General features: G+C 39.2%; 1 protein-coding gene across 1 annotated transcript in view; it reads right to left on the bottom strand.

Annotated features, from left to right (window-relative positions):
• LOC148429375 (uncharacterized) overlaps positions 1–27,363 on the bottom strand; it is a 53,877-nt gene that overhangs the window by 4,436 nt on the left and 22,078 nt on the right. The window contains exons 9-57 of the mRNA XM_088424724.1: positions 26,085–26,138; positions 23,531–23,575; positions 23,047–23,100; positions 21,372–21,416; positions 19,940–19,993; positions 18,096–18,140; positions 17,964–18,017; positions 17,827–17,871; positions 16,595–16,648; positions 16,430–16,483; positions 15,337–15,390; positions 15,173–15,226; positions 15,044–15,097; positions 14,920–14,964; positions 14,126–14,179; positions 13,939–13,983; positions 13,773–13,826; positions 13,446–13,499; positions 13,171–13,224; positions 12,431–12,484; positions 11,488–11,541; positions 11,071–11,115; positions 10,793–10,837; positions 10,672–10,725; positions 9,903–9,956; positions 9,773–9,826; positions 9,385–9,438; positions 9,258–9,311; positions 7,141–7,248; positions 7,007–7,060; positions 6,716–6,823; positions 6,560–6,613; positions 5,262–5,315; positions 4,461–4,517; positions 3,762–3,815; positions 3,605–3,658; positions 3,474–3,527; positions 3,304–3,357; positions 1,923–2,030; positions 1,744–1,851; positions 1,523–1,630; positions 1,377–1,430; positions 1,141–1,203; positions 997–1,050; positions 886–921; positions 475–492; positions 347–382; positions 231–257; positions 84–149 (exon numbers count right to left, since the gene is read on the bottom strand). Coding sequence (XP_088280850.1) covers positions 84–149; positions 231–257; positions 347–382; positions 475–492; positions 886–921; positions 997–1,050; positions 1,141–1,203; positions 1,377–1,430; positions 1,523–1,630; positions 1,744–1,851; positions 1,923–2,030; positions 3,304–3,357; positions 3,474–3,527; positions 3,605–3,658; positions 3,762–3,815; positions 4,461–4,517; positions 5,262–5,315; positions 6,560–6,613; positions 6,716–6,823; positions 7,007–7,060; positions 7,141–7,248; positions 9,258–9,311; positions 9,385–9,438; positions 9,773–9,826; positions 9,903–9,956; positions 10,672–10,725; positions 10,793–10,837; positions 11,071–11,115; positions 11,488–11,541; positions 12,431–12,484; positions 13,171–13,224; positions 13,446–13,499; positions 13,773–13,826; positions 13,939–13,983; positions 14,126–14,179; positions 14,920–14,964; positions 15,044–15,097; positions 15,173–15,226; positions 15,337–15,390; positions 16,430–16,483; positions 16,595–16,648; positions 17,827–17,871; positions 17,964–18,017; positions 18,096–18,140; positions 19,940–19,993; positions 21,372–21,416; positions 23,047–23,100; positions 23,531–23,575; positions 26,085–26,138 — 2,769 coding nt within the window. The remainder of the gene's footprint in view (positions 1–83; positions 150–230; positions 258–346; positions 383–474; positions 493–885; positions 922–996; positions 1,051–1,140; positions 1,204–1,376; positions 1,431–1,522; positions 1,631–1,743; positions 1,852–1,922; positions 2,031–3,303; positions 3,358–3,473; positions 3,528–3,604; positions 3,659–3,761; positions 3,816–4,460; positions 4,518–5,261; positions 5,316–6,559; positions 6,614–6,715; positions 6,824–7,006; positions 7,061–7,140; positions 7,249–9,257; positions 9,312–9,384; positions 9,439–9,772; positions 9,827–9,902; positions 9,957–10,671; positions 10,726–10,792; positions 10,838–11,070; positions 11,116–11,487; positions 11,542–12,430; positions 12,485–13,170; positions 13,225–13,445; positions 13,500–13,772; positions 13,827–13,938; positions 13,984–14,125; positions 14,180–14,919; positions 14,965–15,043; positions 15,098–15,172; positions 15,227–15,336; positions 15,391–16,429; positions 16,484–16,594; positions 16,649–17,826; positions 17,872–17,963; positions 18,018–18,095; positions 18,141–19,939; positions 19,994–21,371; positions 21,417–23,046; positions 23,101–23,530; positions 23,576–26,084; positions 26,139–27,363) is intronic.

Genomic DNA, 27,363 nt, shown 5'->3' on the forward strand with positions numbered 1-27,363 from the left:
ATGCATTGTACACTACATTTTCAACTTAAATGTCAAATTCTCATTTATGTCACTTGCCCTTTAAAAAGTTGCTCATAACTCACCTCTGGTCTGAGCGACGCTTGTGAATCAATGATGATTTGAAAAGTAGCACCAAGTGCCTCATTTTTCTACAAATATAAAAGAGAGACCTCAGCAACACACACATTTGGAGCGTGACTTGAATTCATTACGACAATGAATATACATACAAGAGAAAGGGTAGAGCTGGTGCCACCCTAATGAAAACAAAAAAGGATTTTTAACCACTCAATTGAATAACATCCGGTAATTTATGTACGTGAACCATGGAAAGTCAAGAACTTACTGGAGGTCCCGGTGGGCCACGTGGACCGGGAGAGCCCTGAAAAATCCCATTTCACATGAGGTTTTCAAATATTATTTTTTATTCAAGACTTGCTTAGACTAACACTTAGAAGATTTATTACTACTTACCCTTGGTCCTGGCAAGCCCTGTTAAAAACGAAATCGATCAATACTGTACTTGAAAGGCAGACAAGTTCAGAATAATCAAATAAGGATGAAGGTTGAACCTTTTTGTGTGCTGCCTGTTTAAAAAAATATCTGCTCTAACTTTTTGCTAACCGGTTCAGCGATATTACTCACTTCTCATCTTAATCTAACGTTCATGTATAAACAGCATAACTAGTATGTCAAGAAAGCTCCTAAATGGAGTGGAATGAGCACAAGAATTTCATTGGCATCAAGTGTCACTGTGGATATTGCAACGATAGGAAAGTGCCAAAGGGCATCGGAGACTTGTGTGTGTGGAGGCTCCACACTAAGCATGCTATCCAGCACTGACAGTTCAGACAGAAAGGGATTTGTCAAAAGTTTGTCACGCACCACGTCCCCCCGACTTCCTTTGTCACCTTGAAGTCCCTGACGAGAGAGAAATCAGGGGTCACTCCAAGCACCATAAAACTGTTAGAAAATACATGTTATACAGGTACGTACAGGATGGCCCTTGGGTCCGATGACGCCGACGGGGCCCAGAACGCCGTCCGTACCCTGGAAAGTAAGGACATGCTTAAGTGATTTAGAGCAGTGGCCCCCTACCACTGCTGGCCAGTGCAAAAAAAATGATCCTGGTTTACTTACCATCAGTCCCCTTGGTCCTTTTGGTCCCTGTATCCCCACTGGGCCCATGTCACCTTGGGGTCCCTGCAGAGAGACCATTTCTTTTACGTCCATGTAGTAATTATTAATAAATACAAGCAAAAGGCCAACATGACTTGCTGGTAACACAGCAAAACATCTCAGGACTAATACAAGCTTATCAGAGGCAAAGTTTAAAAACATTTAAAATCACTGCACGCATCTTAGTGGAATCCTACCTTGGGTCCAAACAGACCTAGTACCCCTGCCAATCCGCGCTCGCCAATGTCACCCTGAAATATTACAGGGTGAATTGTACAATTATTCAAACTGTATTCCAAAATGTGTTATATTGTGAAATGACAAATAAAGTATTTTTGTTTACTGGTTGCCCCTGGGAGCCTTTCACGCCTTGGGTTCCCATCAATCCCGCTGCACCGAGGGTCCCTCTCATTCCTGCGGGTCCAGTTTGGCCCGGGAGACCCCTTTCGCCCTGAAGGAAAAACAACATACTGTAAATATATGCAGTAAATGTGCCCTAAAAGCCATCAAATAAGACACAAAAACACACTGGTACCAGATCCTAGCCAACAAAACCAATCTTACTTTTAATCCAAAAGAACCTTGGGATCCAGGGAGACCAATCTCACCACTTTGACCCTGAGGTCCAGGTTTCCCTATGGGGCCCAATTCTCCATCTGCTCCCTGCTCTCCCTAAATATAAATATATAATTGGTGGCATATTGTCAAAGTCAACAGGTGATTGAGCCAAAAACATGCCTTACCTTGGTGCCTTTGCTTCCATCTTTACCAGGCAGTCCATCCATTCCAAGAGGCCCCTCGAGACCCTCCCTTCCTGTCACACCTCGTTGGCCAGGGGGGCCCTCTGGACCCTTGGCAAAAGTAAATACTCAAGTAAGTTACAAGGAATTAAGCAAGTGCACTTTTTAAGTCCAAACGTTTTTATATATATCAAGTACCGTATTTCTCTGAGTACAAGTCAACCTTGCTTATAAGTCGACCCCCCCTTTTTACTTTCATTTGGATGAATTAAAAATGTGTACTCCTAACTTTACTGCTTGCATAGATCATGGCTGTCCAATTATCCACGTCCAATTGTCCATGGCGTGTGTTATTAAAATGACAAAATTATGGTACTTTTAGACACATTTCTTCATCCTATTTTGAATAACATACTGTTGCGATTATGGTGGGGCAAGACTGTGAGGTAATGTACGCATGTGCGTAGATGCAAATGCTGAAACTAAAGTCGCAACAATAAAATTATTAGAATTTTCAATGCTTTATTTTTTTTGAGACAGCTGAATATTAATTTGATGAAAAGCCCTAAAAGTCATCACTATCTGAGACGCCAAATAGCTCCTCCCATTTAACTCCTGGACGTTCTCTCCTCGTCAATTGTTCAAACATCTGTGTTACTCTTCCATGGGTAGTCATCTTTAGACCCATTCAGTTTGTTTGAAAAGGATGTCTTTGAAGATGATTTGCTGATCATCTTACTTGGGATGTTCTTTACCCAAGTGACGATTCTTGTGAGATCAGAGCATGGAAGGTTGCCCTTCGCTGCCCCCCCGCGTTAGGCGGCGCTTGACAAAAGTGCATTTTTGCGATGTTATGTGCAACACTCTAAAATGGATACATAAAAAACTCAACTTGTACTCAGAGAAGTACAGTAGTTTAGTTTCATGACATAAATACTGTCTCCTGTCTTCCTACGCCTTTTTAGCCCACATTCCTTTTGACTTGCCTGAAACATTATCTGAGTGATGCTTTTTGAGTACCGGTCTGTTTTTTTCAGTTTTTTGTTTTTTTTTGCTTGACAAGAGAATTGAGTAAAGTTCTAGAATGCTACATTAGCTTATCACGCTAGCCACTGGCCCATATACTTATTATTATTATTGTTATACTTATTTTATTTACTTACTTATTATTATTTATTTCCTATCCTCTTGTGAAGTTTCTCTAAAGATTGTAAGGGTCTTATAATGTTGCCAGTTTTAGCCGTAGAACAAATTACTGTAAATATAACAGCTAGCAAAAAGACGTTTTGAAATGACCAAATCACAGTTCGACGAACATCATGGGATACATTGTGGTGGATGTTGACAATACCACTGTAAATTGATGCGCATCCTTTTAACTCACTGGAGGTCCTGTGATCCCAGAAGGTCCTCTCAGCCCAGACTTTCCTTTCTGACCCTGTAGTAGAGAGTTAATGGTGTATAACTCAAAAGTGAGTGCATGTTAAACTTGTCAAATAGAGGACCGCACTGCCTGCAGTTTTCTTCCAACATTAGATTGAGTTAAGTCCTTACTTGTTCACCTTTGGATCCTTTCGGTCCTTGTTGTCCTCTGGGCCCTGGATGTCCCTGAAATGACCATTACGGTTTGAGACGGTAATGTCAAAGCTCGGTGTGGCTTTAAATCAACCCAATGGGGTACTTACCGGTAGTCCTTGGGCGCCGGCTTTACCTCTCTCGCCATCAACACCTACTGGACCCTGCAAAATGTCGTTCCCTACATTACACTATGCGGAATTTTGCTCAAAATCAGTGGCTCTGTAACTGCAAAAGAACACAGGTAGGAAATGTGAGTTCACTTACAACGTTTCCGGGGTCACCTGCTTCTCCTCTCTCACCTCTGTTACCAGGAGGCCCCTGCCATGGAGCGCATAGAGATAAAACTACATAAAATGTGGTGTAGAGATCTCCCCCTCAAAGAACATAAAACAGATGTGGCCTCCACTATACTCCCCAAACAAACCACCAACATATCACAGCGGGTCTGACACTAAAATATTCATCGCTGCACACGGTCTCGAAATTGCATCATTTCATATAAGCCCACTTTAACAACGCAATTGTCTGAAATGTTCTGCTCGCCTTCACTCACCGTGAGTGCTGAAAATGTATATTTAATTTGACATGTGGACAATGACCCTAGTTGCAAGTTCATTCTATACATCCATCCATTTTTGATACATCTTAACCTCACTTGAATGGCTTTTAGCCAACGGCGGATCAACCCTGCAATGGTTGCCAGGCAATCACAGGGCACACATGGAAAAATATGAGTTCAAAACCCTACCTATGCACAATTTGGAGTCTTCTAACAATGTAACTTGGATATTTTTGGGAATGTGAGATGCAGCCAAAATACCGAAAGAAAAACTACACTGGAAAGCTGGAACCAAGATTCAACCCCCCAACAACATAACTGAGACAGACGTTTATATAAACAGAACACCGTATGAATTCACCCTCAAATCACTGAGCAGCAATAACCAAAGAATAAAAACTCACTCTGTCACCTTGGCGACCTGGGGGGCCTTCAATCTTGCTGTCCTCCCCTTGTTCACCCTAAAAGCAACATCAAAACAATTGAGAAAAAGATGTCAAGAATGACCCCTTAATCTTACGTTGCAAAAAATGTACTGTTTTTCAAAATTCTGCCATATTGATCGTCTATTTCATGGGGCAGGTGGTTTGATCCTTACAAGCGCATTTTAGCATGTTGATGAGCCAATGTCTCTTTTTCTGGGACACTAATTGAATAACAGATGCATGAACAAATTTATCAGGCATGTGTTCCACATGTGGCTAATGAAAGGATTCAAAAATGACTAGGACATGTCCAGAAAATCGAGAAAATAATTAGCAATTGTGAAAGGCCATGGAAGTGACAAATGCAAAGATTAAATGTGACAAATAATATCATCAGTATGTTGGTATCAGATCAGTTGCACGTTTTTGTATGGAGGGTCAATCGGTTCACATATGCACCAGAATGATTTTGAAGAGTAAACAAGCATCGCTATTATTTTCTAACAACAATACAACTATGCAAATCCAGATGACTCAAACCCAGGATAAAAAGATTCTTTTTATTTGCCATATTGTCTTGTGCGGCATTCTGTCCAATAAACAGCAATGTTTGTATTTGCTCAGTCGTGACTAAGAGAGTTCAGTTCCTCGGCTGATTGCACAGTTAAACAGTACAAAGTGAATTAGATGTGCCCTAGTTCCTACCAACCGTCTCGATTATCCTTAATGGACAACAGTTGGAAACTGTAATGACTGCAGAGCGAATGGTTCCCATTTTACCTTTTCACCTTTTGGTCCTGGTGGTCCTTGTGAGCCTTGTAGTCCTTTGTGACCCTATGACAAGAGTAGCACCTCATTACTCAGACAACGCTAACCCCTGCCTTCTTGTTGTCATGAAATCAATTAACGATAGCTATTCTGTGTCCTGGCAAAGGACAATTGCTCACGAATAATTTTAAATGAATTTCTGAAAAATATCAAAGGTAAATAGGGTTTTTATCTTTGAGTTTAGTTCGGGAAAAATGGGAGCAAAAAGTGTTTCATTTACGGTATGTTTTTTGTTCATCACAGTAATCCAGATGGTAAATTTCCAGTCAAATTCAAATTGTGCAAAGCAAAGTTCAACCTAACCAGAACATTGGAAAAATAGCCCAGTGAATTATATTACACTGTCCATTATATAAACCATTTCAATGTAATTGCTGACACCTAACTCAAAAAGTCAGTCCAATAATGTGATATCTTCCACACAAGCAGCAAAAATACATTAAGAAAATAAAATTACATTCAGTTGGTGAATTCTGATAACACAAAAAGAGAGTTTTGGGGCATTCTAATTGGGCACTCTATAAAACGTTAATACTGTTTTTTTTCTAGTTCTATTTTAAACAGTCTAGATGAGATTAAATTGAATTTAATTTTTATTATAAACAGACTTATTTGATCTGCAGGGTCTAAATAGTTTTTAAAATGATTGAATCAGAGTTCCCAAAAGACATGAGGTCGTATATTCTTAAAAAAAAGACGCATAGTCTGTAAACATGTCATTCAAGCATCTTAAAAATGTCAATGACATAATAACATTACAATATAATGATGCATTTCTTTTAAATACAGTAATTAGTGATATTACTTGAAAACATCACTGTAACACAAATATGATCCAAGTGATCATATTTCTAAATGATACCTTTAAATTGGATATTTGAGTCCGTAGATACTCTGTATAAATTTCAACCATTGTAAACAACGTGAAATATTGTTAAGATTTTCCTGACTTTTTTTTTTTTTTTTACAACCATTAGAATAACTGCCGAAAAGCTCCTTGAGGGTATGATGATAACGATTTCATGGGCAAACGGATCAGGTAAATCTGTACGATCACAAAGTGAAAGCCTGGAACGATTCATCCAGCCATAGTGTTGCAACCGTGACATCCACGAAGCAGAACAAAGTTTTCTCAATAGCTACCAGCAATAATAGAAATCTAACGAAATCCCAGTCTCCAGTGATTGTTTTATCGTCATACTCGAGGGGATTTCCTTAAAAAAAAAAAAAAAAAAGTGATTATTCCACACCTCATAGCCTGGTATTCCTGGGTTTCCCAGCTGGCCCATTCTTCCAGGAGCACCCTGGGGAAATAAATCCACACTGGGGAAATAAGGCCACGTTTACCAAAATCCAATTAAGTCTGTCAGTCCAAAAGAGGCTTTAAAAGCAAACAGATGTTTTACCAGTGGGCCTATCGTTCCTCTTGCTCCCTTCAGGCCAACAAATCCTGGCGCTCCCTGCTCGCCCGTTGGCCCGCTCTCACCCAGGTGACCTTGGAGTCCTTTGGTCCCCTGGCGAGAGGCAGTCAATAAGCAGGTATGTAGCGGGGCTGCAAACTGTAATGACTTCAGGGGCAATTTCCAATTCAGTGTTGGCCAGAATCTCCGGCAAGCAACCTCTTTATTTAGAAGTGTTCAATCACTCGCACGGGGACAGCAAATTGACTTTAATGGAAAAGTGACGGGTGGACAAACCTTGGCTCCTGCTTTTCCTCTTTCGCCAAATTTGCCGGGCTTACCCTCTTGACCCTTTTTAAAGTAGAATGATTTTAAGTGGACGAAAACAAGACATCTTATTTTATCAAGAAAAAAGCCCAAAAGACACTTACCCTCATCCCTGACAGTCCAGGAGGCCCACAGGGTCCATCTTCTCCTTTCTGTCCAATTTCACCCTTGTCTCCCGTGGCACCCTCTGAGCCAGCATCACCCTTCTCACCCTGTAAAAAAAGAATCATTTGTGTGGATTTATATGAGGAATGAGGATAATAATACTTGATCAAATCAGAACAAACAGAGTCGATGAAAATGCACATAAATACTCCAAGAGAAATGTCAATAAACAGCAAATAGCCTTAACAACTAAGCTTTATTAAAAACTGGACAGTACATTCTCCTGGGTATAATTGTTTACCTTCTTTTAACTTACCTATATGTTTAGTTAGTTAGTTAGTTAGTTAGTTAGTAGTAAAAAGAAATTAACTATGAAGACTAATATCCCTCGAAGGTAGTTAGCATGGTAGTTTGTAAGTTAATTATATACAGTAATTTCCCACTAATTTTAGTTTGCTGAACTTTTTGTTTCCTATTTACTGAGGTAGTGCTCACTTTTTCAGTACAGACTAAAGGAGTGAAAAAACTAAACCTAGTAACAAAACTAGTTAATTTGTTGGTTTACTATTTTACCTATTTGGTAATTATCTAGAGAGCTATCAAGCTTGGTATTTAGTCTAAAGCAAGGGGCCCCAACCTTTTTATAACCACAGACTGGTCAACGCTTGAGATTATTTATCTATTTATTTTTTGGGTGGTGGTGGGAGGTAATAATGCAATTTGAAAGTCGACAACAGGGGGGCTGAATATGAAGTGCACATGAAATATAAGCCCACCATTAATGACAAACTTACTCGAAGAATTACCACTGTAAGTCATTCTTTAAAGTAGGCCTCCTGGTAGGACTCCTGATATTGCCTGTTAAAAGCTTTCTTTTTCTTCGAAGTTGTAGACTCGTCACCTGTCTCTTGACTGGGCCGTTTACCCTTCCCAAAGACGTCTGTTTCTTACTCATTTAACTTCATTGTGAGTGACATTTTGGTGCACAATTGACCGAAACGAATCCATTACAATCCGGACGGTTTTCAAAACAAAAGTTTTCAAAATAAAATAATTTTCAGACTCCAATAATACATGAAATGGAAATAGATCATTTTTTCGGGTGCAGCCCATGCGGTCCAGCACCAGTTGATCCATGGACCTGTATTGGGCCTTGAACCTGCGGTTGGGGACCTTTGGTCTAAGGTTCTTGCTACATTTGTCTCTAAATACTCGCAATACTGTGGTAAGTGGTTAAACAACTAATTCATTATTTTCTTAATTTACTTGTTCAGTTAGTAGGCTACCGAGTTCCTTAGTTGGTTGTGAGTTTGTTGAATTTGGTTCTACTCCCTTTTTTGTTTTTTAATCAATGAGGGGGGCAGCAGAAAAATCACTAAATATTACTACAATTGGTTACCTTCAGAAATTCACAGAACATTTTTCATGAAAATCCTTTAATACATTTTGAAGGCATTGATAGAGCTTCTCACGGCTGTGAAAGGACATTCAAAACTTGCTGATTTTCTTTTTGTCTTTCACCCAGATGGAACAATGAAGTGATACAATATGCTGATTTTATTTCTCTCAATGGTGAACAGCTAATACTGCAAAGCCCTTGGTTAGCTGCTGTTTTCTTTCCAAAAGCAACACAGTGGATTTAATGTACACTGTTTAACATGCTTGGTTGACAAAAATATCTTGTTTGTACCATGGAGCCAAAATGAATCTCCTCATACTGTCAGTTTGCCTTGGTTTCATTTGGCAACCATGTATTCTTATTTTCTTTAGTTTTTCCATCATCTTTCTTTTTATTATTTTTTTTTTTTTTTGCTGCAGTGTTTTCCAGCCACGATAACTTTAAAACAGCATTTTGTTCAGTTTTGCCAGTGAATTTCCAAGAGCTCCCATTTATTGTAAGTCTCTCTCTCTCTCTCTCTCTCTCTCTCTCTCTCTCTCTCTCTCTCTCTCTCTCTCTCTCTCACTCTCTTTCTCTGAACCTGCAAGATTCAACTGGATTTGTGTTCATCTTTGAAATTGTTGTTCTCTGAAATTGTTTAGTTAGCTTTAGGGATTAATATAAACATCTAGAGGAAACTTTTTTATGCTGTCATTCATTATTCCTTTTAAGCTTTACCTTAACTCCATCAGGTCCATTTGGTCCAGCCTCACCATCGATGCCTTGCTCACCCTTATGGGTAGAATATTTATGATTGAAACAAGTTATATTTATATTTTTACTTAGCTGTATAGACTTTACTCACTCTCTGTCCAATCAAGCCTTGCTCCCCTATGTTGCCAGGTGAGCCAATGTCGCCCTGCAAATGAATGGAAAACATCTTATGAACACATTTGAGTGAGGTTTGGAAATAGTTTGTGATACCTTACTCCAATATTAATATGTCGATGACACAAATTAGTATTGAACTGTTTCACCAGCAAAACCAATGAAGATGGAAACATAATTGGTGCTGTACAGAGTACTCGAGTAGTTGAATTCGGTATTCCACAACGACGTAGCCAAAGTGATGTCAACTAGTAGCTAATCGCGTTTTTTTTTTTTGCTTTATTATTGTCATGTTCATAACTCCTGAAAACATTTGTACTATAATGTGAAGGCGGACATAATGAAGCGGCCTATACAGTATGTACCTTGCATCCAGGCTCACCAGGCAATCCTCCATCACCGGCTTTTCCCTTTGGACCCTATACAGAAACACAGACCCACTCATCAGTCATCAGTACTCTGTCGGTGTGAAACCAGTTGTTGGATCAGACTCACTAAGGGTCCCATCTCTCCCGTCGGTCCAACCGTTCCTGAAGGCCCCGTTGTTCCCTATAGACACAAAGGTAGGCCATTAATATGAGCTCATAACAAAGTGGGAAATAAATGTGAAAATAAACAAGATGACGTGTGTGGGCAAGAGGAGCCAAATTAATCTGCAATGGAAAAGGCTTTCAAAATCATGCACCAGAGCCTTTGTAGGTGATGGTAATGAGACTGTCGCTATGGCAACACAGTCAGGCTTAGAGTAAAGTTTCCTCTCCAGGTATAAGATGATGTGAATCATCATCTCGCAACTCGTCAAATTGTGTCTGTGAGACTCAGGAGGAAGAAAAGGATATTTTTGCTCTGTGTTTTTCAAAATACTTCACTGTTCGGTTCCAAAGCAGAGGAATAGGAATCATTTCGAGATTTTAAGTCAAAAACAAGTAGTCAAACGTTTGGAAAAACTAGTTTTGTCGATAAGACAAACAATTCCGTATTCCAGAAACGTACTTGAGGAGAATTACGTGTTTTATTGTTAAGTGGTATTATTATCGGTAAGTATTTCTACAATTGTGTGCTGTTTAGATGTCAGTACTGTTAAGTACTGTACTAACCAACTACAATAAATCAGATGGTGCAGTAGGATATAATTAGAAAGCAATACAATTAAGGAGTGTAGAAAAAAAAAAAAACCCTGGAGAACCCACGGGGTCGGTTGCTAATGCTATTTTGTTAGGAGAAAAGAGTTCTTAGGTTCTCCAGGGTTTTAAATAAGACTCACAGTATCTCCGGCAAGTCCTTTGTCCCCTGGAGGGCCAGAGTGGCCTTGTACCCCCTAAAACAAGGCACCATATTATGAACCAATTAAAAAAAAAAAATCGACACGAAGAAATGTTACCTACCGGAAATCCATTTGGCCCAGCTTCACCAGGATCACCAAGCTTTCCCTGCAACATCATGTCGAAAATAAGTGCGCTTAGTACTGATCTTTTAAATCATGATATATGATTTCTTGCACTGTATGCACTGTATTTAAACAACAATTGTTAAGTTGGAAAATTGTTGAAATTCATGTATCATATCTCAGGCTGAAAATAGCCATGCCATTTGTGTCAATTCCTCCTCTTTGAATAGGAACACAAAAAAGTATGAACAGATACTTTATCTTTTTATGATATACCTCATCACCAGGGAGGCCTGTCTTTCCTGGCGGACCATCAGGGCCCTGTAAATAATATATTCAAGTGAGTTTCCCAAAATCCAAACCCTTGCCAACAGCCAAGCGCTAACTTGCATTTCATTTCTCCGACAAAGAGCGTCCCTGAATAAAGTTCTTCAGATGGTAAAAATAATCACTGACAGAAAAAGAAAAACTTATGAAAGGAGCTATTCATTACTACTTTTTCAGGATTGCCTTTATCGGCAAGATGTTTATCCAAGCTTTCCACAGCAGGGCAGATCTGATGTGTCCAATTAGAGCTGCACTCTCCAAATGGGAGTTTGAAATGCAAACTGCACGGCATCAGCAAAGGACCAAACACTTGAATGGCCATAGGAGAGCATTTTAAGAACATCTGACCATTTCTAAGGTGATCACCTTTAGTCCAGCAGAACCATCTTCCCCAACCGTCCCATCTGGACCCCTCGGACCCTCAAGAAAAATGAAAAACAACATAAATCAAGCTTCCTCTGACAAATACTGATGAAAACGAGGGATTTTACGTTCCCTGAATGATGTGGTTTCAAGCATTAAGTCATCGAGTGAGAGCAATTTATCTTCATTTTACACATTAAGTCGAGCCTGGAAGACAGTCCCTAGTTTTATTTATTACAATTTATTCCACATTGAAGACACTCAAATGAAGAATGTGGTTATTTCGGAATAATATACAGCATGCTATATAACGCCATCTTTCCGTGTTGGCGATGGTTGCACGTTGGAACCTCCGAAGTTCATCTCATTTCATTCCAGGAAATTGCTGAAATGACAATGTCGCTACACATAGTATAAGTGCTTAAGAACAACAGCTCAGCTTTTTATAGGCTTTTTATATCACCGAAAAATTCTTAGGGTGTTTAAACCGTTAATGAGGATTTTCATCAGGCAGCGTGTTAAAGATATGGGTGTTTTAATTCTATTTTCCAAGGACGGGATGTAATTTTCAGCTGTTATGGTTATCAGTTATTACATTTGCGATATCATGGGAGGATTGTTAAACTCATTTCCAAAATGAAATGTCTTCATTATTCGCGCTTGTACTCAATTGTTCATTCAGTCCGTCTTTGTGCAGCATCTCATTAGATCAGTTGAATTATGGCAAAGTCAATAAACTCTGCTCTCAACTGGCTCTCCTTTCCACACCACATGTTTCTGGCAGTATTTCACTGACACGGTTCATTAAGGGATGTTCATTATTGTTTTTGCAGGGACACAATTTCCATGGAAATGCATAGATTTCAAAATGTATTGGGCATTTACATTTTAATCTGTAAAAACAACAGAATTGTTTGTTTTTTTCAAACCAATTTAAGTAACTTACCTCCACACCTTTGGGTCCTCTGGTGCCACCCAATCCACTTAAGCCAGCGAGTCCCTGAAAACACCACACACAAGTATTGTATTTTATGAACTTTTCGGCATAGTGGATTATAAGGCACGGTCTCAATGGACAATATCTATATTTTGGAAACATTCCTTAAATAGGACACATTGGTTATAAGGTGCACTACTGCACATTAAGTGAAGCAACCCAGAGGAGCAAATGTCATTTAATTTTTCAAATTCATTTTATATATATACATAAGTAGCACCGAATTACAAGGTGCTCTGTCAACTTTTGAGAAAATTTGAGGATTTTAACCATTGTGCAGTATTTTGATCATTTTTTGGGTCATTTCCTTCCACATTATTCAGCATTTGATGCACACTCCAGGTAGTGTGATAACTAAGTGGTCGTGCCAAGTTAAACTTTTGATATATCGGCATCGTCTGTGTGATATTTCTGCCCCTTAGTGTCTTTCACTGCTTTCCCTTTAATATGAAATGTCTTTGAGGAAAGATCAATGTATAGGACAAAAATGTCACACAAGGGTTTTAATGTGCTGTCCAAGCTTAAAAATAAAGTGGATATATATACTGTAAATGTGGAAATTGACTGGGAACCAGGCCAGGGTATACCCTAAATGGGACAAGTTCCAACTCTTAATTTAAGCATCGCATCACATGCACGCCACAAGATGTGCTATCAGTGAGTTTGTGGATTAAGCTACATCAACTTACTCGGATTCCTTCTGGCCCAGGCGGACCCGACTCGCCAGGTATCCCAATGTGACCCTGAAAGAACAAACGAAACTGCAGTGACGCCCTAACAACATGTACGTGGAAATCAGTATGAAAGTGGCTCTGTTCGCCTTTTTGAATGAACATCATTGAATTCTCTTGAACGCATTCATTGCCAGATCATTAAACGAGATCTTTGACGTCAATAGCAGTCAATGAGTTGATTTGCACTCGTGCTCTCAAGACAAGAGGCGGGCTCCAGACCTACTACTTACCATTGGCCCCGATTCCCCTGGAGGTCCAGGTGTGCCCGTTTTCCCACGATCACCCTGTGAAACGGTATGTCATAAATACAACATATTACTTGATATAATTAAAATAAGAAATTACAATAATGTCACTGATTCAATAATTTCAGCTAATTTTTTTTTAGCAATAACTGAGCTCTTCATATTAATTAATCAGAAGTAAGACTTTCTTTTATTTAAACAATCCACAATAATCACAGATTTTTTTTAGGTCCCAAATCCTGGACAGCAAAGTGATCAAATTCAACACTAGGCCAAAATGCCTCATTAAAAAACAAAAGCAAACAAACAAACCGTTTCTCCTGCAAGTCCCATCGCCCCAGTAGTCCCGATGAAGCCAGGCAAACCCTGACAGAATTAAAGAAAAACGCTCTATATTACTTTTTCGTTCCTCAGAAGAACATCATTGCAAACTAAACAAAAGACGTGCTGAGATTCACAAGGAGAAAAGCATTTTTACCCTCTCGCCAAGATTTCCGACCTCTCCGGTTATTCCAGTCTCACCCTACAGAGAATGAAATATGTCTCATTTGCGAGTTTGATAGAAGACAATTACCTTCTAATTTATACATAAGCTGATCTTGAGACATTCTAGTAAAAGATCACAGGTTATAATGTCAGGGTTGCGTGCGCTCTGCTCCTCTGACCTTGAGTCCATCCAGGCCTGTAAGTCCAGGGAATCCTTGCCTCCCCAGCCTGCCCTGAACACAAAGTCAAAGTGACACAGAGAATGTGCTGCGGAATGAGAAACATTATGTTCTAGTTCAAAGTGGCGTTGTAGGTCAACCTGATTAGCATTGAGTGGTCAAATAAATCCGAATCGTGAATTGAAAACAGAACCTCAGAGCCTTAGGCATTTGTTGTATTTGCGAAGCCCGTGTTTGTACGGTAAGTTATTTTATCCCTGCGACGCTTAACACTTTATAGTCCTTGTCTTGCATGCCTTGTTGAAACTATAAAGGCAGCACAGCTAGTTTGCATTGCAAGTCTGTGTTGAGATGTTCAGATCTCATATTTTAGCGTCAGCTTGTCAACAAATGTTGTTTTGTGGTGTCAAGTACGTCACAGTTCACGATATAATAAACAATGGCTTGGCAAGGTTCTTTTCAAATAAACAATAAAATAAAAAAAGACACCAGCCCAACAAGGATCTGCCCTTTATGTTAGGTGGCCAGTTCAGCCCTGATTGAGAAAGAATAGCCTGTGGTATACGACAACGGAATGGAGAGTAAAATGTGAAGAAACCAGAAAGAGCCTTTTACAATATATAATAATAACTTCTGAAGAATTTACACAGTTCTGTATCACTTTTTTCAAGATGTCATTACTACTACCCCTTTGTGCCAACGTAAGCCTGAATAGGGTTTACAAGATCCTTAAAAGGATCAGTGTTATAACAAGTGGGTCAGTGAATTGTTGTTTTCTTCCAGTGAACACTCACCTCAATTCCCGCTGGCCCAGCTGGGCCAATTGGCCCCTCGTCACCCTGTTGAGAATAAAGAATCAATACTAAGTGTGACTCGTCCAATCATCCATTCTTGATCAACAGAAATGATGTTTCTCACATCGAGTCCAAGTGATCCTTGTGGACCCGGAAGACCTCGTTTGCCATGCCGCCCCTACGAACGACAACACTGAAAATAAACTTCAGCCACATTTTAACATCATTTCTTTACAATTGACGCTCTACTAACCTTTGGACCCTCAGGACCGTTTTGACCTGGTATACCAATGTCACCTGGGAAACCCTATAATGGTCCAGTGAAGCAAAAGCTGCACCATTATACTGCCATTCATGATTTTATTACATAATACATTCATGTTACTTTGTTGAAAACATAATGGGAACATGTCCTACCTCTAAGCCAGGAGGGCCGGTCAAACCATCAGGGCCTTTGTCGCCAGGTTGACCCTAAAAAGTATGATGATTACTACAATATTGCAAAAGTCAAATGTATCACAAACAACAAAATCTCGCTCATACACATTATCTATCATCGCGTGATCTACTATACCAAAGTGTGGAACTGCCTATGTGCTGTAAACATTTTTGACTGGCAAACCTGTTGGATAGTACTTGCAAGTACACTCAAATGTATTTGTAGGCAAACACTAAAAACATTGCATTTTTCCCACAATGCAAAGGTATACACACTTGGACCTGCAAGTGCAAAGCCGTTTTTTTAGCATTTGGCCTACATTCTACCAATATGTTCCACAATGAATTAAGTAAACATGCTATGTTGCTCTTATGCTTTTATTATTATAACCCTTAAAATATTTTCCAATAATCCCACGGGGTATCCATGCATGTGCAGGTCAATGCCCCGTGGCATTATGGGTAAAATGCTGATTTTAGTACATAAGGTATGAGTATGTTTGAATGTACTTTTAAATGTTTTCAAATGTATTTGTAAGTGGGTTTGAACATATGTTCAAATACTTTCAAACGTATTTGCAAGTACGTTCCAATGAGTTTGCCAATCAAAAATTTTTGCTCCACATTGGCAGCGCCAAGTTTTTTTCCTACTTTCGACAAAATGGACAGTGTGATAGATTTGTCTAGCTTAAACACCCTACCCCACTCTCAATGTTTACGTTGCACATTTGAAAATATCATGCTGTTTTAATGACATACACCAGAGCAGTGTCCAAGGTATGACTACCGTATGGTTTTTGAGCACAGAAAAGTGCCTTTGGCGGATCCAATATGGGTGTCCTTTTGTCAGCGAAATAAAACCCAGATGGACTGGATCAACAGTCATTCTTGTAGAAGGGGTTCTGTTCCATACTGTATGTAAAACGCTTTATTTCCCTAATGTGTTCTTTAATTACGACTTTGTAGCTGGCATAATTAAGCAAGTGTTCAGTGATCAAAGCAGTTAAGAATCAGTCAATTATTCCGTTCCAAAGACTTTGTAGGGGAAGTGTTACCAAATTTAGAGTTTTACCTGTGGTCCTGGAATTCCCGATGGTCCTGGTGTACCAGGCGACCCCTGAATCCCCTGTAAAAGTACATGTAAATAAGTCAACCATGAGCACAATAAAAACATGCTGACACTAAGAAAGGGATCCAGTGAATCGAATTTAGTTGAGCTTAGAATGGGCAGCATTACCTTATCCCCTTTGTAGCCCCCCTCTCCTGGTTCTCCTGGCAAACCAACATCCCCCTGAGAGCCATGACACACACAACATTGGAAAATACAAGTACAACATAAGTTTTGTATTAGTAATCCAACTCAAGATAAATGCAGGATATGATTAAGACTAAGTTTTTTAAGCCTGTTTCACGCGTGATTAGACAGCTTAGTTTTTTTTTTTTTTTTTTATAGCCCGCCAAAATAACCAATGGGAACCGTGGTTTGACTTGAGAGCTTGCCAAAGCCTGTCAATCAACTCAAAGTGACCTTAGCCTACAACTTGCCACAACTACCGCATCAAGGACAAGAATCTCACCACTTCATACCCACATAACTCCTCACTGCCAAATATATATTGCATACCATAAATTATAACCACTGTAAAAGTAGTTGCAAACAGTCAAAGTAACAGTGATTCAACAACACTTCATATACCACATGATAATTTTGTGGCTGCAAAGCAATAGGAGAACATACTGAAACTCTGTGCAAGTCATCAAAAATGTCAAAAGCAATTTATATCCATAAGTCTTGCTTTTACAAAACATTGTCATGATATCTGAAGACTGATTTCTTTAAGTATTTTATTTCGCATAGAAATATTAGTTATTGCATGGTATAATGTTGTGGTTGCCTTTCAGGTCAAACTGCTAATATGGGAACTGTTTTTTTATATAGAAGATATCGTGGCTTTGTTCATTTCTACAAACTGCAATATTAATAATTAAGTGACTGGTGTTCATCATCTCCCTATGAAACTTTGATAGTCTAGACTGGAATGGTGTTTGACTAAGGCTATGTTCACACAATAGTCTAAAGTGACCCTATTCAAATTCCGTTGCCCCCATTCAATCATATTTTCTTTTTCAATCAATCCAGGCCACTTGAGTGTGTGGTTCTAAAACCGATCCATAAACCAATCTTTTGACATGCAATTTGGTCTGAACGACCACTGCTGCCACTGATTCACAGACTGCCATGGCCAAAAATCTCACTCTTTCTCTCCTCAGTTTTCCCCACTAAATATAACAGAATGAAAATATTCTGGGCCCGGTATGATAGTCATTTGAATATTCGGCCATCCAAAGTGGTATCCCCTAAACCTTCTCAGTGTGCATGTGGGAGTTTTTGGAAATTCTATGAATTGAGCATTAAACCCTACTGGGTGAACGTAGCCTAATAGTCTGAGAAATACATGTGCAGATCACCTGATCACCTTTCAGTCCGGGTTCACCAGTGTTTCCTGGCACTCCCTTGGAAGCAAAAAGACAAATGCCTAAGAAAGATAGGCCGAAGTGCAATCTTTTCACATTGTGTCGCCATGGAGACTGGTTACAGTGTTTACCTTGAGTCCTGGAGGTCCTGGTAACCCCATAATGCCAGGAGGACCCATCTCACCCTTTGTGGACAATGTACACAAATGACAAATAAAGAAATCATGCGGTCCTAATATTAAGTGGTGAATTGCAATACTTACAAGAAGACCAGGAACTCCATACGGACCCGGAACTCCGAGGTCACCCTTAGGTAGAAAAGGAAGGGAAGAAATGAGATCCTAAAAACGCAAGTTAATCCAAAGACTTTCTGCGCAGGATTTTTGTTTCAGTTCAGCCTGCTGACTGAGCACTTGGCACACAACACACTGAGACTTCTGTTGTCCAGGTTATGAACCGGCGCCCGCATGCTATGTCCACATCCTCTCCCAGCTATACAGCAGAGAGGTGGATGACAAAGCAGCTCAGCGTGGCCTTCCTGTCATCTCCTCTGGTTCTTCAAAGAACGACATGAGAGGAACGCAGTCAGATGTGACATACTTCCTCCACTGGGAAGGAAATTAACTCTCAGGGGAAGATGTCAGACGTCAGACAATGACACAGTGTTGTTGCATCTACGCTACATGAGACTGACCGTTCATCGCGAATTTGGTTCCAGGTCGGATCCATGACGTTCGATACCAATTTCGGAAATCCATAATAACGCCGTCAACCCCGGTCTCTTGGGTCGGAAATTCATAGCATTGACCAGAGTGCTTATCGACGATTTTGCCAACTAATTCCTACACTGGTGCCCCATTACTCATCTCTGGGATCGGCAAGGGTCAATTCCACCCAAACAAAGCTCAACCAGTGTTTGTTTTAACCATTGACCACAACAAAGATTCACAAGAACCAGATCACAAATGCAACCAAAGTGACATCATACCACTGCACCAAGTCGACGACGAAGGTCATTGGTGTTATATTTACAATTCTTCTGATTAGTTCCCTACATTTTCACTGCCCTGAGCTAGAACCCTGTCTGTTGGGAATATCACCAACTCAATTGTGTTGTGCTTCCAAACTTTCAAAGATTATTGCTTGATGTCAAAAAAAGGACACTGTTTTTTCAAGTACACTAGAACCTCTGAGGAAGAACTCCCCTGCGGTTGTACAATATTCCTCTTAACTTGCACAGAACTTCCAACATTTGTCAACACACCTGGGAAGAGCTAAGGTTTGCAAGAATGTTTGAAAAGACTGATGAAAACAGAATGAAAAGGATTAATTTAGCTGTTTTTCTTCAGCAATTTATGATATTATTGCAAAATCCATTCCAAAAATTAAACAACCATAGCTAGGAGTTTCAAAAGAAAACAAAAAGAGCAACATTTACTGGCTTTGTAAGCTTTCAGAGCAAGACATTGCATTGAATGTGCTTTTTTTGTTAAAACAGTTTTGCATAGTAAATATTTTATAATGACAAGTTGGAGAAAGGTTGATTTGCTTTTCTTCTCTGCCCTTGACTGCAATACACATGAAAATCCATTTCTATGGGCTGGCATGTTGGCATGAATGTGTAAAATGTTTGTTGCTAATAATGATGGGACTTTTGATTCTTAATAGAAGACATGCTTTCACAAACCATTCACTAAAAAGAGCCGTTCAAAAGACTGGCACTTTTATCTTTTTAAGTTTGCTTGAAAACATCAGTGTTTTACTCATTAAAAATAAACTTGGATTGATCATACATCCCAATTCCTGTCATACATTACATCTTCAAATGATGGGGCGATAAATATTGTTTTCTTCTATACATAATGTTGTAATTAGTGGGTATGTGTTGGGAATGAAGCCAAACATTGCTTCGTGTAGAGATAAGGAAAAGTCTAAAATACATTCAATAAATGTTTATTCTTTCAAATACATAGGGAAATATTGTGCAAACATGTAGAATGCTTCGTATGTTTGCTCTGTTGGTAGGCTAGCCCATCTGCTATACAGTCCAAAAGATCTTGGATGTTCTCCCTGTTTTATGCATGAAGCATTGTCTTCATCTACTTACAGGATTGCCATCAGGGCCAGGGGGTCCTCTTTCTCCAAAGTCGCCAGGAAATCCCTAAGCAGACAGAAAATGCAGTTATGCAAGTGAAGGGGAACTGAGTGGCTTTCTCACTTTTACTCTTATGGTTTTGTTCAATTGCACATTAAGTGTTAAGGAGCTTCCAAATGAAGTCTGAGCAGATCCCATCAATTGCGCTTCTCACGCCTCATTTCTGGTAGACTGGCAGGAAATTCCAATAGCATGCGTGGTGAACCCACCAGGTCTTGCTCACATGGTTGAATTTAGCTGCTTGGCCCATGGACCCATGAAATGCTTACAGCAGCAATTTTTTAATTGTGACTGGTGCTGCCGATTCCATTTTGAAGATTGAGCAAAAACGTAATGCATGCTTGTCGCAGCTTGCCAAGGTCACCATGCACGTCACAAGGAAAAGGCCCGTCGAAGATGAGAATGATTACTAAAAATTATTAAAATTAAATACTGACTGGGGTGCTATTCATCTAATAGTGCCAAATGGTCCTTTTTTTCAAAGATTTTCTTTGTATATCTGATCTGGAACATTTGGCTGATGTGGCTAAAGCAATAAGCAGTAATTGGTGCAACATGAAGCCCACAGGAAATGTGGAAAATGTTGCCACTTTCCAGAAATGCCAATAAATGTCTTGATTTGATCAGAAACACGTGCAAGTCTTTAACAAATTGGCGAGACTTTTTTCATGAGAGGATCCATCTGAGAAACAGCCAATCTCTTATTTGTGCAGTTAATTTCATTAACGGCAACGATTTGAGCATGAAGCAACTGATTGTTTTAGAATGGCACGGCTGCATAGAGACCGACTTGAGTCATATGTGGAGGTCGTTCACTTCTGCTGACTCAGAAAATAAAAAGAAGTACATTACGCAATGCATATGTGGTCTTTGAGAGCGAAAAAAAAAACTCCTGACAAGGCGAGGATAAGGCCTACTTCTGGCCGCCGTGTTCATGTCGAAACGTACGACCCGACTCGCCCGCTGGGACCCATCACATTGACACGAGCGCTCATGAGCGGTATCACCATTTTCCATGTAAGCCCTCGTGGATGGAAGGCTGACTTCCAGGCGCCATTGACGACAGACTTTGCCTGGTGTGTGGCTTTGCTGTGCCGAAGGGCCAAAACCACAACTGACATTTTGTATTAGTAAAATATGCTAATGAAAAACAAGCGCAACGTCCTGCGTTTCCTTAAGTGTCTTTAAACTGCAAGAAAGCATGTTTATATTGCACTTATAAACATAACGTCACAATGAAGCGGACAAAGAAAAAAAAAAGGGGTTTTAATCTCTTCATGAATGAGATGCTTAACGTTTTTGCATGAGATCTGCACAAGCTTAAATAAATGGCTTTTAAAAAATACATATGAGTGATGAAAGATGTGTTGAGAAAAAACTTTACCGGCCTACCCATCTCGCCCTTCTTGCCATGAACACCTGGAATTCCCTGAAAAGGGGGAAAAAAACAAAACAATAAAAGTGAGAAAATGGACTCCCTCTAGTGGGATACAAGAGAATCACAGAATTAAAGTGTACCTCCAGTGCTCAGAGGGAATAATAATAAATATGGTTTATCAAACACTGCATCCGAACACCATTTAAGTTTTGCCATTGTGTTAAAGTATGTAAGAAAAAAAAATCATGAGACAACATGCATGCGGCCATACTTGCCTGCAGGGGGTGGAGGCCTTACGTTGCGAAGTTAACGGGTATTCTTCCCTTTTTTTTTCCCCTCATGTGAATATATTAAGGTCCACCCAGTCAGTAAAAATAAAATCACTGGATAGCAAATTGCGGGTTCAATTGATGACCTAATCAACGACTTGACATCACACCCAGTCCTATCAATGCGGACTTATCAGCCATTTTTTAAAGACCTTTTCTATTGTGGTGCTTGCTAGGGTCACCTAGCAAGAAAAAAAACAAAAAAAAAACAACATCTCTTAATAGCAACCAGCAAGTTCAAGGGATGACCTAATCGATGACTTGATGTCACATCTTGTCTTATGGTGCAACATTGGCCACAAATTTTGCCTTTTTTTTTTTCAACCTTATAATAACAGCAACTGGAGGTTTCAAGGGATGGCTGAATCAATGATTTGTCACATTCAATCCTAACATGGCACAATGCATTACAATTAACTAAAAGTATTGCTTTGACGAATACAAGACTACACAAAAATGGGACAAAATTGATACAATATTGCTCCGTTAACCCTAACAATACCTCAAAGTGGATACTGGAGGAACGCTTTAATTCAAACTGTGCATATGGTAAAGTTACAGCAACTTCCTTTTTTTTTTTTTTTTTTTAATCCAGGACAGAACATTATTGAAGTGTAGTTCAGTTGTATTTAACTTTTCAATGCATTTGCATTTAAACATTTAGAAAGATTTTTTTTTTATGTTTATGTACATTTAGTTTTAAATAAGCAATGCTTTTAAACTGAATAAAATATCCAATACGAGAAATGTAAGCAGCTTTTTATTGTTTTTAAGTGCCACATTAAAATTGCATAATGTTACAGTGGCTAACAGTACCGTCCCTGTAAAGTCCAGATAAAATGTTTGCAAACAAGCCAAATTTAAGGGTATAAAATAGTTGCCAAGTATACATAATGATGCTTCAAAATTGCATTTGGGCATGTCTATTTAATAAGATGAAACTATGCCATGCTTAAACAGCAACTGTCAAATATGTTTTCATGACCAGAAATTTTCTTATACCTTCATATTCTGTGAAAAAAGATCTTAAATAGGTTCTAGTGTTGCTGGAAAAAAAATATGGAAGCAAACTGTGGCACACACTTTATAGTTTATGAAGTATTAATTATTCGAATTATTTAATACATACAACACATTTTGTTACAACACTGAAACAACTGGCCCATGGTCCTGATTCATTCATACAAATTGATTGAGAAGGCTTTTAAAAGGTTTAGATCACACTCAGTCCAATTTTCCACCAGAGACTCTGCTAATTTGCACCTCCTCACCTTGCCTCTACAATTGAATGAATTTAAAATGTGTGAATTTAAGGGCTTGGTTCATTGAGAGCAAACGGCACTGACACTCACCCTCTCGCCATCAGGACCAGGAAGGCCAAAGAGCCCGGGGATGCCGATGTGCCCCTAAAGAGATTAGCAGAGGAAGGTGGAAGAAGGGAGCCAACATCACAAGTAAGCAAACACATCTTTGAAGACATAAGCACTGCATTTTAAACGCCCAAGAGAAGCCAGGCCTTGAGGCCAGTGTATATGCCCATGGACTGCATGGTGCTGGCTTCCACGATGTAGTCCAAGGGCACATACCCTGGCATCAAGAATCTCTGAAGACCGTTGTGCTCGACCTGCTCGGTGGAGAAACACTTGTTAAACTCCGTCTGAGATGAATAGTAAAGCTCAACTTGTTCACTGCCAGCCGTTTGAAAATAGCTCTTTGACTTGTATAGCCGTCAATGGCAGTGAATGATACAGAGGTAACATCAGTCACAAATTCCTTTCCGAGCTAATTGATATGCTGTATGAGTCTTAATCTAATACATTTTGACATTTTACTTACTTTCATTCCCTTTGGTCCCATCTCACCTATAGGCCCAGGTAAGCCCTGAATGTTAACGACAAAACAGAGAATATGTGTTAGCAAAATGTCTCCCACCTGACATATTCTGACTTTTCTCAAGCGAGCCAGCATTTCAGTAGATGAAAGCACTTCAATGGGGTAATTGTGTAACCTTGTGTGTTTAGAAATCCTATTTTCAGCTCTTGTGAGTTATGATGATATTTGGTTTTGTTTAAATGACGCCTTGGTCTTTGGAGGTCTCACCTTGGAATTAGTTGTCTATTGAAATGGTATTTATCCCAGTGGAAATATTGAGGGAAAATCTGTGATATAGCAAGAGCATAAATTAAAAAAAAAATCATGAGGGTTTAAATAACAAGCTATGATGATATAGTGGGAAATTGTTTTGTACTTGTACTTGGTAATACATTCATCATGGATGATGCTTTTTGCTTGTATAACCAACAGTGGTTCTGAACCTTTTTACAATGTTGTACCCCTAGTGAAGTATTATTTTAGCCATGTACCCATAACAAGCACAACACATTTTTGCCCTTGAAGTACCTCCAGGTAACCACTAGGGTATTCTACCTCTATTCTAGACCCGAGAACTGCAAAAGAAAGTTCTTTGAAGAATCCACTGAATATTTGGTCTGGATAGCTTCGACTAACGATTCTCAAATGGGGTAGATGTACCCTTGGAGGTACATGAAGGCTCTTTAGAGGGTATGTCAGATTTTAACAAGGTTCCTGCCGATATCAGAAAATCTAAATTTTTGTTTTTTTAATGCCTTGACAGAAGCCACACATTTTTTCTTTTCAATTTGAGAGCAAATTAATTGAAACATCAACTTGAGTTATAGTCACTCCCTTGCAAAACATTGTAGGACTTTCATTTGTGGCGTTTAAACAAATGCATATTGTCATTAATGGTGCCATTTTCACATAATCAAACAAATGATGTGTTATGATCTATTTTTTGTAGTTCCTAAATAAAATAATCTGAGATGGCAGTATACAACTAGTTAAAAATTTTATTTGCTTTGGTTAAGGGTTACTTGGAGAACAAAAAAAATCACAGGGGGCGTACATAATTGAAAAAAGGTTGAGAAACACTGATACTCGTCACTGCTGGTCATGCAGCTAAGACACGCTCATACTTTGACAGTTATGTCATAAATGTGTCAAACTCAAGGAAGCCAACGACACTGATTCTGGCATGTTATGATGTCCAATACTTATGGCACATATAATGTGCATGTGACCTGTATTCCTCACGTAAAAATATCTTACAGATGTGGCAGATTGTAAATCCGACGCATTCCGTTGGGATACGTTAAGCAGCTTGATGAAATTGTATGAGTATTTTGGCTGGCGTTCAGCAGCATTTGCGTTCAACTCTCAGACTCCGTGCCAGTGAACGCATCGCTGCGGCAATAAAGCTCATCTGCCAGTTTTGAAGACGTGGCCACTTTATTCTGACGTGTGGCCCATTCCCAGCCTGCATGTGGTAGGGAGGGGGTGCTAAGACCTCATCCATCAGCACACAGTAAGCAACCACCCGTAGACGTCAGACTTTTGACATAATAAGTCCTCTTCAGGAGGCAAATGGCGAGACCTGTGCGTGAACCCAAAGATATCGCAAACATAAGGATGGGAGAAACGGTTGTGTGATTAGGAGGTTAAGTAAAGTTGAACAGGCGAGACACACTTAAACATCTTTGATGTTTGGCTCAGTCTGGGCTTTTTGACCTATAAATTTTTAAATTCCTCATGAGACAAATGCCATCTCAGCTGTTTTGCCTCCTCAGCCATTTTCTTTTATTCAGCTTTTGCCAAAACTGTGTTCATTGTATGTTTTTCATTATGCATTAAGCATGAAAGACATAAGTAAATCACTTTTTTAGAGCACTAAATGTCCATCATTGCTGTCTTATTGTTATTTTGGCCAAAGAGAGAGAAAGATGTACAAATCAGTACAAGCTTTATTGTTTCATCAGTCACAAGCTCATGTGCATAAATTCCACATAGTCAAAAGCATATTATTAAATAAAATATAAGAACTGCAATACATGCATGCATCAAAAAAATGTAACTAAAAAAAAAATCCAGTTTATTTATAAGAATAGTAAATCACGATGATTAAAGTGAGAAAACGTTAATGTGATAGTGAGCACATTCTTTCATTCATTGCCGACTAAAAAGATCTGTTTTAACTTGGCTGGCAGTCAATGAGTGTAAAAAGTAATACACAATGTACATTCAAATGAATGTCAAATAAATGCAAAAAAATATCTGCAAGCCATATTTGGGCAGAGTTAAATAAAATATGACTTTAGAGTTCATTTTAATTTCAAGTTTTGTCATGCAGGTTCAGGAATAGTCCCCACCCCCATTTTCTTGTTGTTTCTTGGTGTGTGTGTGTGTGTGTGTGTGTGTGTGTTTTTAAGCTTAAAAAGCTGCACATTTCTATTTTTTAAGAGCAAAATGCACAAGGATGATGTCGCGTGTGTGGCCGTGCTCAACCAACACTGCAAGACTAGATTTACTGCACCTGCCTGCCAGGATAACCTTTGACCCCAGCGCTTCCGTCTGGTCCCCGTTTGCCCTTTGGAGAAAAAAAAATAAAACAAAGATCAGCACAAAATCCCACAAAAGAACCACAAGGAAGGAGGTAAACGCGAGGAAGGAAGTACCCACTTATTTACCACACGTGTTTTTAGTTGGAATAATTGGATGGAAAAAGTCTTACAATAATAAAACAAATGCGGCGGTTATGGATAAACACGCAAGTAGCATCATAAAAGGAGTGTTGTTTAGTCGAGCTAGTGTCACTTGTAGCCAGCAAGTGGCATCACACCTTAAACACTCACTGGAGAGCAACTGTATTAAAATTTGACATTTCAAAAGAACAAAGGCTGTTATAATGCTTCTGTGTATCGGAATTTAAAGACATGCGCTCACCTTATGCTTCATGAATTACACAACAAGAAATCTTTATTTTTGTATCTTCCTCTCAGTGCTTTTTGGAGATGACTTTATTTTCAAGATTCATTTAGATTCATTTAGATACAGATTCATTTAGCATTCAGTCAAATTGTTGGATATTTTAGATGTAAGATAATATGGAATTCATCCTTGCTACATTTGTAACAGACTATTTGTGACTTAAACATTTGCAATATGATTTAAAGGGTCATTTAAATTAGCCAAGAGCAGCTCGGCGACGCGGTGGTTAGCACGTCCTCCACGTTACAGTTAAGCCCTATAAATTTATTATATAAACACGCTACCACTAAATGATGATTTAGATTTTAGTAGTGCTTGGGGAGGGCCAGAATGTTATTTCGTCTCTAACAAGATTTTTCTTAATTATTTAATGAGGAAACTAAAATAAGCATGAACTCCATTCGTTATGGCTTGTGTACTCCTGAATGGGATTTTAACTAATGCACAGCATAAACACAGAATTTGATGTCTATTATATGCAACTTGCAACATGCAATATGCATGCAATAAATATAAAGACCTCGGCATACATCCGAAGCTGAATGAGACAGGAAGTTAATTAGCCGTGAGAGTGCACAAGATTTGGGAGTGTGGGAGTGCAGCAAATCGCCTCCGGTGTCCAAAGCATTTAGCCCACTTGTGTGCTTGCCAGCAGTCTCTCGCTTTCCCGCCAAGATTCCTCAACAACCGATAGCTGATGTTTCTAGGTTAATATCCCCTCTCGCATCCTGTTGTGTATCTATAAATATCAGACATCCAGGGAAGCTCTTTTTTGTAAGTGGCACATCGAGCAGTAGGATTTTTTTTTTTAGCAAAATCCCCAC

Source organism: Hippichthys cyanospilos, chromosome 1, assembly GCF_059441005.1.
Source record: "Hippichthys cyanospilos isolate Australia breed blue-spotted pipefish chromosome 1, RoL_Hcya_1.0, whole genome shotgun sequence".
Classification (NCBI taxonomy): domain Eukaryota; kingdom Metazoa; phylum Chordata; class Actinopteri; order Syngnathiformes; family Syngnathidae; genus Hippichthys; species Hippichthys cyanospilos.